Raw genomic sequence first — 17,070 nt, 5'->3', positions numbered from 1 at the left:
CTCCCAGCATACACGCATGTAAAAACAAACCTCCACCGTGCTCCTGTACACATATGCACACACCATCACCCACACATGCTACTGCATACATCTCCGAAGCCCTTAGTGACTAAACATGTCTTTTGTCATCTTCAAACGCAAATCCATTCAGCCGAGCAGCCACGACCACACACGCACACCAAAGACCCCAGCGCGGAGGAGCTGTGTGTGAGGTCCACAAGTCAGGCTGGAAAGACGAGTGGAAAGGGGCTTTGCAGTAGTAAGCTTTTGTTAAACGAACTAATCCGCCATTGATATGCTAAATCCTGTTATAAGGAAAGAGAGTGAGAGGCAGGAGAGAAGAGAAGAGGAAAGAGGGGAGATGTTTGGGGGGGCAGGGAGCGGGACAGATCTGAAATATGGTACTAATTCATTGAGAGCCAAAAACAAATTACCTCAAGACAGCCATGAAGAAATGATCTGGTTTGAATAACCAAGTGTGCCATTTGGCACTGAGGAATATTGATGCTTTCTCTTGCATAGCTAGTCCTGCAATCAGTTGCATTGTTAAGCTCAAAATGATAAATTAGGGAAATGACTCATAAGTCATAACTCATGTACAATGTGACATTAAAGCTGGAAGGAAAAAAAAAAAATAGCTGTGTGTTGTGTTGAATGTTTTGATGAATTTCTACGCTTTCACAGTAGACTAACCAATGTGTGAAGACACTCAGTCACAGGACAATAAAAGCTTTTGTCAAAATAGAATAGTTTTCACATGATTATGCGGTTAGACATTTGTGTTTCGGTGCATGTGTGATGTGTGCCTGAGGTGGGTGGCAAAAGGGAAGCAGTGTTGAGAGCGGTGTGCACAGGCTCTGACAGATGGCCATGTGATTACAGTAAGGAAAAGTATGCTGCTTGACCTCAGGCTGCCTCACACCTTTATTAGTCTGGCGGCAGGCCAGACAGATGGGGAGGACAGTTACAGTGAAGTGTCCTTCTCCAGATCCGTCTGCATGAGCTAAAGAGTTGTACACACTATACAGTACATGTGTAGTAGGGCTGAACGATTAATCGTTTTCAAACCGAAATCGCCATTTGAAAGACCGCGATTGATCGAATGTGAAATATTTTGTTGAATGTTTGGTGTAACATTTGGTTTAACATTTTTTATTCCACTTTTTATTATTATATGTACTGTTACTTCATAAGATACATGCTGGAATACTGTTACATATCACAGATTGTTCCATGCTTATTAAAAGAAGAACATTTATTGCTGGCACTTCATATCTATGTTCTCATCCTTGCATAAGAAAAAGGAGTTTTATCTGTTACACAGTGAATATTGAACTTTAGCTAAACTTTTTAAAAATATAATCACATATCGAAATGTAATCGCAATATCTGGCAGAAAAATCGTGATTTGATTTTTTTCAGCCCTAATGTGTAACTAAACAATGCTATTCATAACAACAGCTAGCTGTGCACACTGAGGTAGAACTGCAACTAACGATACGCTTTTTCCCGGTTAACCTGTTAATCATTTGGTCTAAAATGTCTGACAATAGTAAAAAATAAATGCTCTCATTGTGTCTGGCCCTGTCCTAAAATCCGGGGATGGATATTTTGCAAGATATGGGAAAGATATTTGGTGTGGTTTTTTCATATTCTCTTTGCTCCTGGGTCATCCGAGTCAGGATGCAACTGCTGGTGCTAATTCTGGGAGATTACGATATGTTTGCATATGTCGCAAGGAAGAATCTCTTCATGTCATGGGTAAGTGACAAACTTCTCACTAAAGCAAACTGACTTAAGATAATCATGGAGTGTTTTTAATCTGGAATACTTGACCATCAGTTTAGAAAAGAGCACAACTAAGTAAGCTGTCATCATTCAAAGCAAAACATTTACATTAGGAAAACTAACCAATTTTTCAAACTCTATGTGCCAGGTATCTTGCTTTACCCAGTGTAGGAGATTTTACGCATATTACTTTTGTTTTGGCATTTCAATGGGACAGTGCACCTGGAAAAAATCTAACTAAAAATGCAAGAGATGATGGAAAACATTAGACAGGGTTTTTCGTTTCCAGCTGGGAAACTGTGTTGAAAGTGAATAAACAAGACTCTCACTCAAACACAACTACTTCTGAGGTGCCCCTGTATCCAGCCTGAAGACTGGTGTTGTACTGGTCGGCTCCCAGATATGAATGTGCAAAAGTGAATGAAGGTACTCATCCTGTGTTAGTATTAACAGTAGAGGATTATCTAACCTCTCTGCAGAGGACAAAACCTAAAGATTTTCATCAAGGTACTGAGTTCATGTGAAAAATTTAACCAGAGTCAGGAGGTATACGGCTGTTGTTCATTTAGCTTGAGGTGGCAAGATACACACTGTCACAAGATCAGTATGATACAAGGTGTTTTTTTTACCACCAGATAAATAAGTCCATTATAACCCTGAAATTATCTAATAGTACCACGACACAGATCACACTGCCCCAGAGATCCTCCACCAGAAGCCACAAGATGTTCTATTTATCTCTCTCTGGAACAGAGAGATTTCTTAAAGAGAATCCCTTAAGAAGACCTTAAAAGGAGAAAACTAAGAAGAGAACATTCAAACTTGGTAAATAACTCCAAGCATGACCTGATGAGTTTTAACGTACAGCAGATTTAATAGACACCATGTGTGCTGAATGCTCCACAGTAAGTCATGAAAGTTCCACTGAGCCATAGCGAGGGCTTCACAAATAGGAAAACAGTTTTGATGTCAAAAACAATGGGGAAACCATTGTTTGACTTTGAGGTGTATGTTAATGCCCACAACAGAGGAAAATATACTTCAATAAGTCGTCTAGCGAATGCATTGGAAAATCCAATTATGTGCTCACGAGAACCTTGGGGGAAAACTGTGTAATTACTTTGTTCAAGTCACATCAAACACAGTGTGGAAAACTGTGTTAATTTATTAAAGTCAACAGTGGAATTGTATTTGTTTTCATTACATATCATTAATGTAATACCAAGCAAAGGTTTTCCACACAGCATGGTACGAGAAACACATGCGTAGCGAATTATAAAAATGACTAGAAGCGGGCATAAACATATTTCATTTGTCATTTGGAGCGAGGCATCAAAAAAAGGCGCACTGGAAACACTCTGGTTTTCCACTGTCTTGGTCAACATTAAGTGTGTTTTGGTCCTCCATTAACAGTTTCCATATACAGTAATTTAGCTGTAAGAATTTTAACTAATTTACTATGATGGTGCAAATGTCCTCACTGTACTTTTGTTTATTTTTTTTACAGGTTCCAAGCCTAATGAACTGACTGGAATCAGCAGTGAGCAGAAAATCTTACACGAAGTGTTGAAGTGCTACCACAAGCACACAAGAACAACCAAACACATTGCTACTTAACCTGTGACTTTTAGAGATGAAAAACGATTGCTAATAAGCATCTATTCCACATCTGAAGCACAAAATAACGGTGGCTGTTTAAATGAAAACATGCAAGAAAAATGTATTAGGATGCAAAACACACCATAAGTACAAGGAAGGAGGCAAGAAACTCAGTATGTGGTCTCAGAAATAACTAACTGACTTGGCAGGAAAATGTTGGACTATTCCTTTAACGTGTGTCCCAGACCTAGTACATTTTTGTTTAACCGCGCTAAACCGATACTGATATTGATATTTTAAAAAATGTGATAACAATGCAATAGCCAATCTTCTTTTTTTACATTAAACAATTAGGAGCCCCTAAATTTGGTTATTACAGGGTTGTGACCATGTTATGTAATACATGGGACACTTTACATTTGAAAAATACTTGTTACTTCTTTCTGGTGGATAAACTTTGTGATAAAGACACTCTTTCTAAATTACCTCCAACAATTATTTGCCATTTATGTACTTCTTACATTAGGTCGGCCGATTTATCGGTCTAGTTTTAATTTTAATGAGCTCATCCTTGGAGAGCTTCACTCAGTTGCAACAGATGAAACATTTACTAAAATCAGAGAGCTTTGTGATGCCATGTGACAGCACCTACCACACCACCCACTGTTCTATTAGCTTAGCAACACATTTTAAATGATTTTGCAGGTTGTTACAATATCCTGTAGATCTACTGACCACAATTTATGATAACTCAAGCACCTGCATATAATGCGCTTCCTTTCTGCTCTGCAGCCAGTGCATGAAAAGAACGGCTTCATTTCAATGGTACATTAGATACAACTATTTGCTCCTCTGTTTGCAGGCGCAGGCCAAGAAAAACACACTACAGCTGGAGGCAGAAAGAGGAAAGGGGGGGGGGGCACTACCCTCATATGGTTTATATTCAAGCAGGCATCTTTGTGCACTTGCAGGATCAGATCAAGCAAACTCATCCCATCAGCCTGCATAACATACACACATTCATACCATGTGTTCCTCCTGAAGTCAAGTCAGCGTATTTTCCGCTGCAAAAAGGAAGACTCTACTAAGTGTGACCAACTGAAGCAGCCACATGCAGCGGAAAGGAAACTCATTTGGTGGGAGAGCTGCAAGAAAAGCTGTGACTTTCTCACTCTACAGGCTGACTAACTTATTTCCTTCCATGTGGCAGATTGGTTCATTCATAGGTTTTTACTGTATAAGGCTGTATCATATGGAACACGGCAGTATGTTCTTTAAAACAACAGATCCGGTCACATCTGATGCTTCTCAAAGTTTCAGCCAAGCGTGGAATAAAGCTTTACTTGAAATACATCTGCCGCTACAGTCAATTTCAATGTGCATCACACCGTGGCAATGCACTTTCAAAACTGTAACACACACCAAACTTGAAAATCTTCACCATCACTCAGCTGTAACTTCTCCCCACTTAATGCAGCTGCTTTGTACGAACATGACGCAGCAACTTATTGTTTGGCCAACACCTCAGAGCCCTAGGCAACTTGTCACTCTATGTCTTTACCCTGCACGTTTCAGAGAAGTGTGAACACTGCAGCCTGGCTGAGGCATAGCTCACTAGTAGGAAGAGAAATGCAGGGGTCTGAAATAGTGCCATAGGCAAGTGTTCATATGCAATTAATTCACTGCTGGTTTCCTTCTTACCGTAAACTGAGAACTGTGTATGTTAGCATATGTGTGTATATCCATTTCTGGTGCAGACAAGGTGGAATCACAACTCTTAACCACTGAGCTTAGGCCCAGGGCCTTGTCCAGACCACAGCGTAGTATGAGACTCTACACCTGTCATCCTAGACCTCTCTCAATCATCAGGAGACGCTAACAAAGCTATACCGCTTACCCAATTTACATCAACCACAGTGGCTGATGGTTTCCAGCCAAATCCCTATCCTGGTTCTACGAAATGTTGCTCTCCAAAGAAAATCCCGCAATTATATCACCAGGCTTTTGATTACTTGAATCCAGAGAAACAATAGTCTTCTGTGGTAATTTGGCCTGAAGTACAAAAGCACTAAAGTGGAGTGGAGAGATAATGGTGATGAGGTCAGTGTTTGGTTGCTAGCCACTGTATCCCCAATGAGAGAATGAGAGCCAGGTGGAGTTTGACCTTATAGCACCATTTCTTTTTACATACATGACAGAAACTGTCTCATCTCTTTTCGATAACTGCACGTGTGTGTGTGTGTGTGTGTGTGTGTGTGTGTGTGTGTGTGTGTGTGTGTGTGTGTGTGTGTGTGTGTGTGTTGTGTATTGCATGCGTTAACAGTGTCCAGAGGCGAAGCAGAGAAGAGGAAGCCTGAGTCACAGGATCTAAGGCCTTTCAGGAAGAGAGCAGTGTGATCTAAGACATGCTTGGCCAGGCCCCCGCACACTGCAGATGAGTTATAGCCCCGCCGCGATCCTCCGCCTCACAGATATACTGCAGTACACACTCCATCTCCCCTCTCTGGCCTGGAGTAGCAGGGGACAGCCGCCAGATTCACCTCCACACGGGGCAAATAAACAGGTGAACCTGGGAGGAATTTATGTGAGATTGATTACGACTGCACTTTCTCTTGTTCTGGCATAGCAGGAGGTCAGAAAGTGAGCGGTAATAGCAGGATGCAGGAACATGCTGCTGTTGCTCAACAGAAACATTAATAATTGCTATGGGTTCGATGTTACAGAAAGTGGGCAGGCACTGGCTGCTTGAGGTTTTCTCTTTTTTTTATGACTAATAATGAGGAGCTTTTACAGACGTTCTTTTGTTGAATTAGCGTTTTCACAGGAAGACAATTGTACCTATGTAAAAGAACTACATTAACAAAACTATACCAACTACTCAGTGGAGCCAAATTCCAACACTCAAGCTGTCACCTTCCTCAAAATATAGACACCAAAAAGGCAATTTCTCTGAACATTTAAACACACAGACAAGAATAATGGCAAGTGCAGTGTAGAGAAAAGCCATTTGAACGCAGGCCCAAAGACTGAACAGGCTGTGCTGCTCGACCGACCACAGCAGATTGGAGTGCAGGAGCAGAGAGAATATGGAAACAGGGAGCGGCTCTGAGGGGAACTAACCGAACAGTGAGTATGGCTGGAGAAAGAGACACAGTGGCAAAAGGAGTCATGCTGAGTGGCTGACTGTTTCCCCTTGGGTTTAAAAATGCTCAAACAAGCCAATCAAACAAGTGCAATTGTAATACAACTACTTTTCTTTGCATTTGGCCTGTGGCAAAGACATATTCCCTTCATAACACAGTAGGTTTCTTGTTGTATTCTCTTTGTATCAACATGTAATTGCACTTCCCCTGCCACCTTCCTATCAGTTTGACCGATCACTCACTACGCTGAAAGACAGGAAAGGCAAACAGTGCAGAGAAAACAACACAGAATAAGACATTCTGCAACGTGCTCCTACTGCAGGGATCAATAATGCCACGCTGATATGACTGTGTAGCTACAACAGACGCCATGTGGTCTTCATTGCAGGACACTGGAAACATTTTTGGCATGTTAAAACATCTGCTAAGTTCATGATTATAACATCTGTTTGTACTAGCCTTTTGAGTTCTTCAGTTCTGAACAGTGACATTAGCGATTAACCAGGTCAAATAAACGAGGGTTAATATCTTGAAGAGGGCAGCGTGCATGTCAATCGGCCCCTCCTCTTCAGCATTTGTCATGGTTGGAGTCCTCTAAGTGTGCTGAGGTTGTCAGCGAGTGCAGTGAAGGAGGAACTCCAGTCTAAGTAGAGGAGAAACTCAAGCTGTTAATGAGTAAATTAATAAGGGAAATGAGATATCCTCTTTCAGCGAACTGTGTTATGCTACGGTTACAAATTTATGAATGGAGTTTCTCAGGAAGTGCTCCTAAATCACCACATGTGGTTGGCTTCACAAGGACAAAGTCACCAGGATTCCTGTGTATTAAATGGTTCAACATTGCTGCTGCTTACCACTTCAATACAATCACAATCAAAGCCCATTCAGCCAGCATTAACAGAGATTGGAGTGATTCAAGATTATCTCCCACCACTGGCAAAAGTCAAGTATGGTGAAGGGCATTTGGGCAGAAAATCCAAAGCAAAGCCACACTTGGTGGCAGGAGCGGCCTTCTATTGATTGTTCTGGCACAGACTGAACGGCAGCACATCAGCCGTACGGTGGCCGCAACCCCCTCTGTGCCCCATACAAGGCCTGCCAATAGGGCTGTCCCCCTGTCCCTGGAGAGGACTACTCTTCTCCACTCTGTCATTCTCTCTAACTCTTGTGGCCGAGCCCTGTGTTCTGCCTTGCCACTTTACATTTAAAGGAGAGCAAGGCGGCAGAAATGTGCACTACAGATGGTAGAAATTACTTAGTTCACTTAACTTCAGAGATTTTTTTTTTCCTTCCCTTTTTCTTCTCTCTCTCCCTTTTCCACAAATTACTCCAAGACTTGGGAAATTGATAGATTCCTTGTGCAAGTAGGCTTTTGAGTTGTACATGGAAGGGTTTTTTTGTCAGCAATCCCAATTGTGATATCAATTTAGTGAACTCGGTGGCTTTGGAATAGTACATCAGAAAGCCTGGAAATGAACACTGAAAATCATCGCAGTTGGAAAAAGGCTAAGGCCATAACCAAGAACCAATACCAACAGTGAATATTTTGACTCAACGGTGACCTATTTTTTTTTTTTAGAAGGAGCTGAATGTGCTTTCCAGGAAACGTCTGGCCTCATGTATATCACACAGAAAGCCCTGTGCTGTTGGGACGTCCTCTGGGGTGAAATATGGCTGCCAGCTCCATAGGAACATGCAGATGTGAGCTTATACTGTCGAAGGGAGGGAGGGAGGGAGATGGTGGTGATTTATTTCCCGCGTGTTTCAGTTAGTTTTGGTCGATGTGAACTGCAGTCTCTCCATTTTCCATCTGCACCCTTTTTTCTTGCGATTTTCTCTTCTCATTTTCTTCTCCTTATGACTATAGATACCCACACAAGGTCTATCTTTATGACAGACCTCAACACCACAAGCAGATCTTAGGTGAAAGGGCTGATGAGGTTATAGTTATTTTTGATTTTATATTCAAAAGCTTAATCACCAAAGCTAAATCTTCTAAACGCAGTTGGACACAATAACCTTAACGGCACCTAAAGGCAGATACAACACCATCATGAAGTGTATAAATGCAGACCAAAAAAGCTGTCTCTACTGTTGCAACTCAATTAAATTAATCTTGAAGAAGGAATGTTGAGCCAATCTTTTTTTCTCTGCCAAGTGTTACATTGCATCATGCGAGTGAGATTGCTCAAAGGTTTAGAACAATCCAAATCCTTTCATTTTTATAATATAATGCTATTTTACTGTACTTTGTCCAACGTAGCCTGTTTCTGACTCAAAAAGGCTTTTGTCTCGCTAATTACAGAGGCAGCTGTACAGCCCTCAACCAGAGACTGCGAGTTACAGCACTGACAAAACCAGTAGGGAAACCTGTGGCTGAGGCAGCTGCCTTTCACTGCATTTCCAGCTCAAATTGCAGCAACATCCTAAGGACAAGCGCTAAAAGTAAAGTATTCATAAAAAAAACATTTGAGGCAAAGGTTTAATGTTTCTTTTTCCATTACCTATGCCAAAAGAACTTCAAATGTCCTTTATCCTGCTATTAGCTTTATCATCCCTTTTTGATAGCAAGAAAAACCTTTAACTAATGTCAAGCTACGCTGTAAATTTCTACCAACATTTACCAAAAAGCATCTCCACTGTGTATTTGTAGAATATTAAAAACAGATCGCGCCATTGACTGTAATCGCCATTGCAGCATCCATTACAATTTGTCAGATGTTCAGTACTACCAGAGCAAGTGTTTAGCTTCAAATATTTCAGTTTCCTAGCAGTCTAATCCCACCCATCCCGAGCAACATCACATCATCCTCCAAAAATGCCTGGGTGAAGAGGAATGTTCTGTAGCTGGCTGGCTGTCCAGGCTGACCAGCTGGCTAACTGGGAGTCATTCTCAGGGAGTCATGAACTTTTGTCCCGCCACTGCTCCCTTGCTGGCTGCACGAGAGGACTTGGGCGACACCAAACAGGAAGCGCTCAACAAGTGGAAGCTATGGATGTTTATCTCGCCCCATTCATCAAGCCCCAAAACCAGACAGAAAAGTCAGGACCTGACCAGTGAAACAAGCCTGTCCCGTCTTGGAGTTGCATGTAGCCACAGGGGATTGTCAATGCGCTGTCGTGAGTTAGATGGATACCCGACTGGGAGGGTCTCCACCACCCATTGGCTGGCTCCCTTAATCCTTTCTCACAGTCCTCAAGGAGCCTGGCTTCGAGTCGATGCTCTTGTGCCAAGTGGTGACACTAGAATGGTCATATTTTAAAGTATTCAGTAGATTGCAGGAGCAGTGACTGCAATAGCTGCTCTAAAAGACTGAGACTGAAGCTACCAAGATCAGGTTGCCCTGGACTAAGGTTGACCTTAATCACTAAAGTTGGTGAATTAGGTCCAAACCACTACTATCACAACCAACTTCAGATCAGCACAGAGAACAGAGAGAAAACAAATCTACTCTGTGGACGCTGGCCAAGTCATGTGGTTGAGTCTTTAGCAGGAAGGCACATGAGCCGTACAAAATCTATACAATACACAGCTATTATAACAGGCTGCATGACTCCCCGTCAAACAATGACACTGATTCAAGACTAAAGTGTTCCTGGAAAGATATGAAATGTCAACCTTGAAGCCATTACACATTAAATACAGTAAAAGAGAGCACATGCAAACATCTGGAAATGTTACAGCTGTCCGACTGCATTTGCTATGGCATACAGGCTTGTCTCTATGGTTTGTAAAGTCATTAATACAAAGGCTCATTGAAAATTGGACATGAGTTTGTCATGATGTTGCTGTCTATACATCAAAAGACCTCACACATCTTCACACTCTAGTTTGGCAAGCCAGTGAAGGAACAGGCTACAAAGAGGAACACTAAAAATGTGCCGCCAACAACAACAACAACAACAACAACAACCATGCAACAAAGTAAAGCACTCACTTCAACTTTCTGTCCTTAAGCTATGGTCACAAGCTTTGAGAACATCGTGAAAGAATGAGATGGCAGATACAAGCAGCCTAAATGAGGTTTCTGTGTAGAATGGCTGGGCCCACTGTCTGCAATGAAAAGTATGAATGTTAAGCTGGATATACAGTATACTAATAATTAAGGGGCTACGACATACCTACGTAGATGACATTCACCTCATTTCACTTCAATCTTACTAGACGTCAGGGGGCTGCAGCAGCGACAGAGATACCACCTTGGGACCGCAAAAGACATTAAGGAAGTTGAAGAAAAACTGTAGTATAAACACAGTGATTGCATGGCATATTCAGTACTAGACATGTCAAAAATAATGGCGAAATTACGTTACAAGTTAACTTGATGTAACTTCAGTAACTAAGTATGTGTGTAGCCCAGCATCTCTCTGCTTCACAGAGTAGGTACTGTGTACTGGGAAAAACCCAGAGCAGAGACAGGACACACTGGAGGAACTACATCTACCAGCATGCCTGAATGCAAACTGGGATGCCATGAAAGGTGCATCTAGGTTGCCCTGCTGGGCAACCTACATAATCAGCAGAAGGATGGACAAACTGCTCAGCCCCAAGGTTGAAAGCTAGCAAGCTACCAACATGATCATGGTTTACACACAACTAAATCCCACTGTAAAAGTTCATAACAGCCGACACAGCAGAAAACCTGACACTGAATGGACAGATTTAAGTCGGAATAAGAATCCCTGTTTGTTGCATGGCTGAGTGGTGAGTCACTTTGTGAAGCAGGCCAGCTCTCAGCGGAGGAAACAGCAGCACGAAGGGGGGAATACACTTCCATCCAGACTTTATCTCTTTTTACAGTCACTGCTCTATCTCCATGCAGATATTACCACATGAAGTCTAAAGCGTTTTCCTGTCTCGCCTCTGCTGACAGACACCTGAGCTTCTGCTGACTGGAGACATCCTGGGACGACTGTCAACGGCTAAGCCCGGGTCAGAGATCCTCAGCTGGAAAAGTTGGCCAGGATGAGCGGACTTTGTTAAAAGGCTCACCATTGTCATGCATATTTTAGAACAAGAAGTGAGGCCGGGATGGACTGGAGGCCGCAGAAGGCCAACAGTCATATTTTCCATTGATATCAAAGCCATGTGGCTGGATTTCATGAAATAGTTGAGGCAGTACACTGCATTTGGCAGTGTTTAATAGAAGAAATGTGGATGAACGGGCTGGATATGTTATGTGGTGATGACAGTATATTATAATGAAAAGGATGTATAGTATGTTCAGATTTTAATTGTATATACTATAGCCTTTTCAAAGTTCCCATGGCCATACATTAGATAGTTTCCTGTCATATTTTATTAGAGTGCATGGCATCTTTAAATGAATGATTCAAAATGATACACAGCCAATAGGTGATCCTGATCTCAATTTGGCACATTATCAGCACCCACTATACTATACAACTTCAAAATTCATTGAAATCGTTAATTATACTTCAAAAAAGAGCAATAAGAATAATTCATAACACTGGATATTTGGAACACACCAATTCACTATTTTCACAGTCTAAAGCATTAAAATTACTTGACCTAGTCGGATTTCAAACAGCAGTAATTATGTTCAAGGCGAGAAACAATTTATTGCCTGGCAACATACAGAAAAGATTTTCTGAAAGAGAGGGGGGCTACGAACTAAGGGGAAAGTCAAATTTTAAGACTCCCAGTTTTCGAACTACAAGGAAAAGTTGCTGTTTATCTGTCAGTGGCACTAAATTGTGGAATAAACTAAATAATGAATTAAAGCAATGTCTAAACATATTCCAATTCAAAAAGATGAAGAAATTATATTCCAGAGGTACAGAGAAACACAGTGCAATTAATAACCTGGGCTATATTGAAAAATATGTGGTATGTGTATAATTATTGTTGTGTATGGGTAAATATATGAATGTGAATAGAACTTCTGAATATATATTTTCATTGATTACAGATTTATTATCGCTATAGACTTATTATTTTGTAGCTAACTCATTTAATATGATAGAAAGGGTATAAAGGGGTAGGAGTACATAAGCTTAACTTCTTCCTACTCCTTTTTGCATGTGTAAATAGAGGTCTTTAAGTACTGGAAATTATGGAGTTTTATTTTTTAACTTTTTTTATTACTATTTTTTTCTGATGTTTTATTTTATTTACATGTTCAAAATAAAATACATCAATCAATCAATCAAACCACTCACACAGAATGCACTGCACTGATTTTCTTTCACGGGCTGTGTTCAAAGCATCATATTTCCCACCCTTTTCCTGTTACAGATTCTTGCAACTATGCCAATATGTTACAGGATCATGTAAATCCTGTAAATATGCGCAGTGATGAGATTTTCTGCTCTACAGACCAGAACTGTTCATAACTAGCTAGCGAGAATCAGCAGACCTCGTAAAGAACAACAACATTACTCTGCTCCTCTGGAATGTCAACTTGGACAACGTGGAACCAAAGGACACAGGCTCAATACAGAAAGCTCCTTCACTATCTTCCACTTGTTGTTCAACACAAGTCTGTTCCTCATTCTTTGTTTCCTTATTTCCATTATCATCATCTCAAACACAAATATAGCTCTCTGACCGACCTAAATGTTCAGATCCTGGTGGCTGATGAAAGTGCTTTTTCTTAATCACCCTCTTTTTATCCAGTCGATGATAATTACAGACACAAAGGGAGTAATCATCATTATTCACAAGAGGTTAGAAAAAAAAAAGCAACGTGCGGATGCACACAGGAGCCATTTCATTATTCCAACAGGCTTTGCACACCATTAATCCTACACAACTAAGAAGTATGCGTGCATGGGCTCAAAAAATACAATAACTGAGTGAGAGGCTTAGAGCACCTATTGCACATACAGTATGTTTAGAAATAATATAATTTTAGTAGATAAATAATAGATGTTATCAACTTTCAATTTTAATTTGCAATACTTATTGTATAACTTACTGTACAAATGTACTGCTAGTTTAACGTTCCAGTTTATGTGAAATACTTTTTTGGGTTTTGCACTAGTGCAAAACATATTTTTCTGACAGACAAAACCACTTCATATGAAAGGCACAACATCTGTGGTGAGGTAGCTTATGCTTACTATTATATGGGGCCACTTCAAATTAGAAAGAAAAATGTCATGTTTTATCCTCATTCTTTACTTTGCACGTTATAAACAGACAGACACAAACCATGATCAGGACTGGCCTAACCACTTCCAGCACAAATGAACAAGAACAGGCAAATTAAAGCTGGCGCCGTTGATTTGCACTTTAGATATTCTCACACAAGCAATATATGAGATGGCAAATGATGAAGCCTATACTTGTATTTAAAGCCACTTCTTATGCTGAGGCTAACACTCCACTGTCATTACAACACATTACCAGTGGCATAGAGCCACTGCCGAGTGGCCAAGCCTTTTCTGTAGTAGCCCCCAAACTCTGGATTTCCCTTCCACTCCATATCAAATCCTGTAACACAATTGCCAGTTTTAAATCAAACCTGAAGACACATTTTTACTCTCTTGCTTTTAACTCCCTTTAATTCCTTTTTTTTTTTTTTTTTTCAGAGCAATGAACCGAACTCAACTTTTTCTTATCTTTTTGTATTTGCAAATTTTGTTCCATTGTTGTTTTATTCTATGTTACATTATTTGATTTTACCTTTGCCTAACTGCATTCATGGAATCTTGCACACTTGATTATGTATCTTTAAGGCATACTGTTTCTGCCTTCCCTGCTCTACCTGTAAAGCACTTTGGGTCAACTGTTGTTTGTTTAAATGTGCTATACAAATTAAATGACATCACTTGACTTGACATAGAAAATAAAGTAGGTCCAACACTCCAGTAACATTATACCACAATGTAAATAACTACTACACTGTGTGCTGTAACTGGAGGAGCATCCGTGCTGTCTGTGTGCATGCTTCTGCGGTGTTGACTCATTTTGGGATACGAGGCCCAGATGTCTGAAAATTAAACGAATATGGTAGAAGATGGCAAAACACATGTTGGTGCATCATGTTGGTCCTCCGCTGCCTTGGGTATTCCTGCTAAAGTTTGAAAACAAGCCAATTGTAGTTGGTTTGCATATGTATGTGGAAAACCTTTCACTTCATAAGACATTGGAGAAACAATGTTTGATGAGAGATGTCCTTTCTAACTGAAAACAGAGTGTGAATCATATGAAAGGGGGTGCTTCGATAAGTCGCTTACCTTCTGGTCCACTATGGAGCACACCAGGTCCTTGACAGAAGACAGCGACAGGTCACTGGCCTCCAGGTTCACCGTCTCTCTGGTCAGTCCTATCTGCAGCAGGAAGGACACCCCATGGAAAGAGCTGCGGGAGTTAGTGGGGCTGGGGACGCTGTGACTGCCGTTGGACAGCCGTGTGTACAGCAGTCCGGGTGGGCTCGGCGACGGGGCGGACGACGAGGATGGGTGGTGTGGATGGAGAGAGTGGAGGAAGGCTCGAGGTAAGGATGGGGGAGAGGAGGCAGACATTGGGTTTCTTCCAATGGCAACGTAGAATGCTGAATAGTGGAGGTTTTAGTGAAGGCTGGCAAAAAAAAGCACAGTTGACTCTTGGTCGGGGAAATCTTTGGTCTTCATCAGTGGTAGCGAGTCAGCAATATATGATTTGATCAAAGTGACATTGTTTTTCATGAATTAAGAGGGGTAATAGGTGATCCGCCCACCTGAGCTCCAAGAACACACACTCGATGGGCAGGCGATGGAGAAAAAGTCTGTGAATAATTCCGCAGACTTCTCACTGCAAAGAGCATCATATCCTGAAGTGGCGCTCCTTCTCCTTACTGAAGTCAGTAATCCATTCTGACCACAGGAAGCCTGTCACCGCAAACAGACACACACAGAGACAAACACAAACAAACACACATAGTGCTATTTTCAATAATGAAAAAAGTATTCACCTGCTGTCTGAATACAGTAGAGACAGTAAAGGACTGGTGCACATTAGAGGCTCTCATTCTGCCTGACTGTATGAATGAAACTGCTACTTTTCTTCCCATTGTAACACTTTTTAGTTGAATTCATTTAGAAAAACATGTTTCAAATGTTTCAGCCAATCTGCCTTCTCAACTCACAAAGGATTTCACCACCAACTAATATCAAATTGTTAGTTACGCTTATATACATATTTTTCAAAATTAAGACCACAAAATCTTTATCAATATTTTTCCCCTTGCTATAATTGTTTCTTAAAACTTGAATTTGTACTTCTCCTAGACTATCATTAGATTTTTAGCCTACTTGTGTTGTGTTTTGTTGCTGCCTTGCATTGTTTTGGTTGTAAGTGCTTCCCAGGGTTAGCTTTAAGCTAACTCATAAATGCCTTTTTGTAAATGGACCGTGCTAGCCACAGCTTGTACTTTTGTGTATAATATCATAAGTTTTAACTTTACTATCGACCTTTTTGACATTCGGTAAACTAACAAAACTATACTAACAGGCCTTACTGCTCGTGCGCAAAACAATTAAACAATAGCCTAAAAGACACGTAAAGATTGATAAAGCGTATCCTTTCTGTGTTTACAGAGTTCAAACTTCACAAACATCTGGAAACAAGGCTTCTTAACATCTGCACCCCTCCCACTTTCGATTGGCTTGCTGGCAGAAGACGACCCGAGAGTCGAGAATGCCAGCAAAACGAGTTATACAAGACTTGAATCTACACATTCAGAGGACTTGTTATAGTTGGACTAGATATCTCTTCACGTAAAGCCCGTTTACAACTAAACGTCGCTTTAAATATTTCTGAAATGATACTTTACCTTCACAGTCAGCGAAGGGCGCTTTTCTTTCCATTGTGAGTTTACTGCAGAAACTTTGTAACTCCATCAACTGAGGAAAGCGGAGTCTGTAGTTTCAAATTCTGCACTGTATGGAAGTCACACGCAAAAGCGCAGCGTCGTAGTTTACATCTAACAAATTGCGACATTAGTTTTACATACATGCGAGCTGAGACTAACCGAGCCGTCCATTTATTTTCTCTTATCTTTTATTCCTGATTGTAAATTCATGCGCATCTTTATTCCCTCCAGCTGTGTCTACTCCCCCTGCTTGACGAGAAAAAGAGCAGCGACCGTCGCTGGGGCTTGGAGTCTTTTTATTTTCTCCGCATAACTGACTTTCCATGTGTGGGGAGGAAAACTTGAACTACAGCGATATGTGAAGCAATGGCGCCTCCGATGGAGCTCAAGTCAATGCGCATGTGCTTTTCTTTTCCGTTATTTCAACTTGGCCATGCCAAGAAACAAAACTTTATTCTACACGACCCGGATCGGTTTGTAACTGGTTTCCAAAGTGGGGTCCAAGAGTCCTCATGTGCCCTTGAACGGGTTCCTTTTAATGTCCCCAGCAAAATGAGAAATGAATTGATTTCACTGTACTTTAATAAATAAACAAGAAAGTTGAAGTCTCTACTATGTTGTCTCTCAACCTATAGCCTAAACAGCTTAACAGAGGTTTAAAGGGAAAACAGGACTATATGGGCCATTGTGTCTGCTTCAGGACCCTGACATGGAAAGGG

At 41.0% G+C, this 17,070-nt stretch overlaps 1 protein-coding gene across 2 annotated transcripts in view; it reads right to left on the bottom strand.

Moving 5' to 3' along the window:
• The window catches only part of prkd3 (protein kinase D3), a 36,346-nt gene extending 19,603 nt beyond the window's left edge, over positions 1 to 16,743 (bottom strand). Inside the window, exons 1-2 of one of the 2 annotated variants that reach the window (XM_031288664.2) lie at positions 16,313 to 16,743; positions 14,736 to 15,368 (exon numbers count right to left, since the gene is read on the bottom strand). In XM_031288664.2, the coding sequence (XP_031144524.1) occupies positions 14,736 to 15,023 (288 nt within the window). In that variant the 5' untranslated portion in view covers positions 15,024 to 15,368; positions 16,313 to 16,743. The remainder of the gene's footprint in view (positions 1 to 14,735; positions 15,369 to 16,312) is intronic. The other variant, XM_031288663.2, reaches the window with a different exon arrangement.
• Positions 16,744 to 17,070: the final 327 nt, after the last annotated feature.

This window comes from Sander lucioperca, chromosome 18 (assembly GCF_008315115.2).
Source record: "Sander lucioperca isolate FBNREF2018 chromosome 18, SLUC_FBN_1.2, whole genome shotgun sequence".
Taxonomy (NCBI): domain Eukaryota; kingdom Metazoa; phylum Chordata; class Actinopteri; order Perciformes; family Percidae; genus Sander; species Sander lucioperca.
This window is presented reverse-complemented; position numbering and strand designations above follow the sequence as displayed.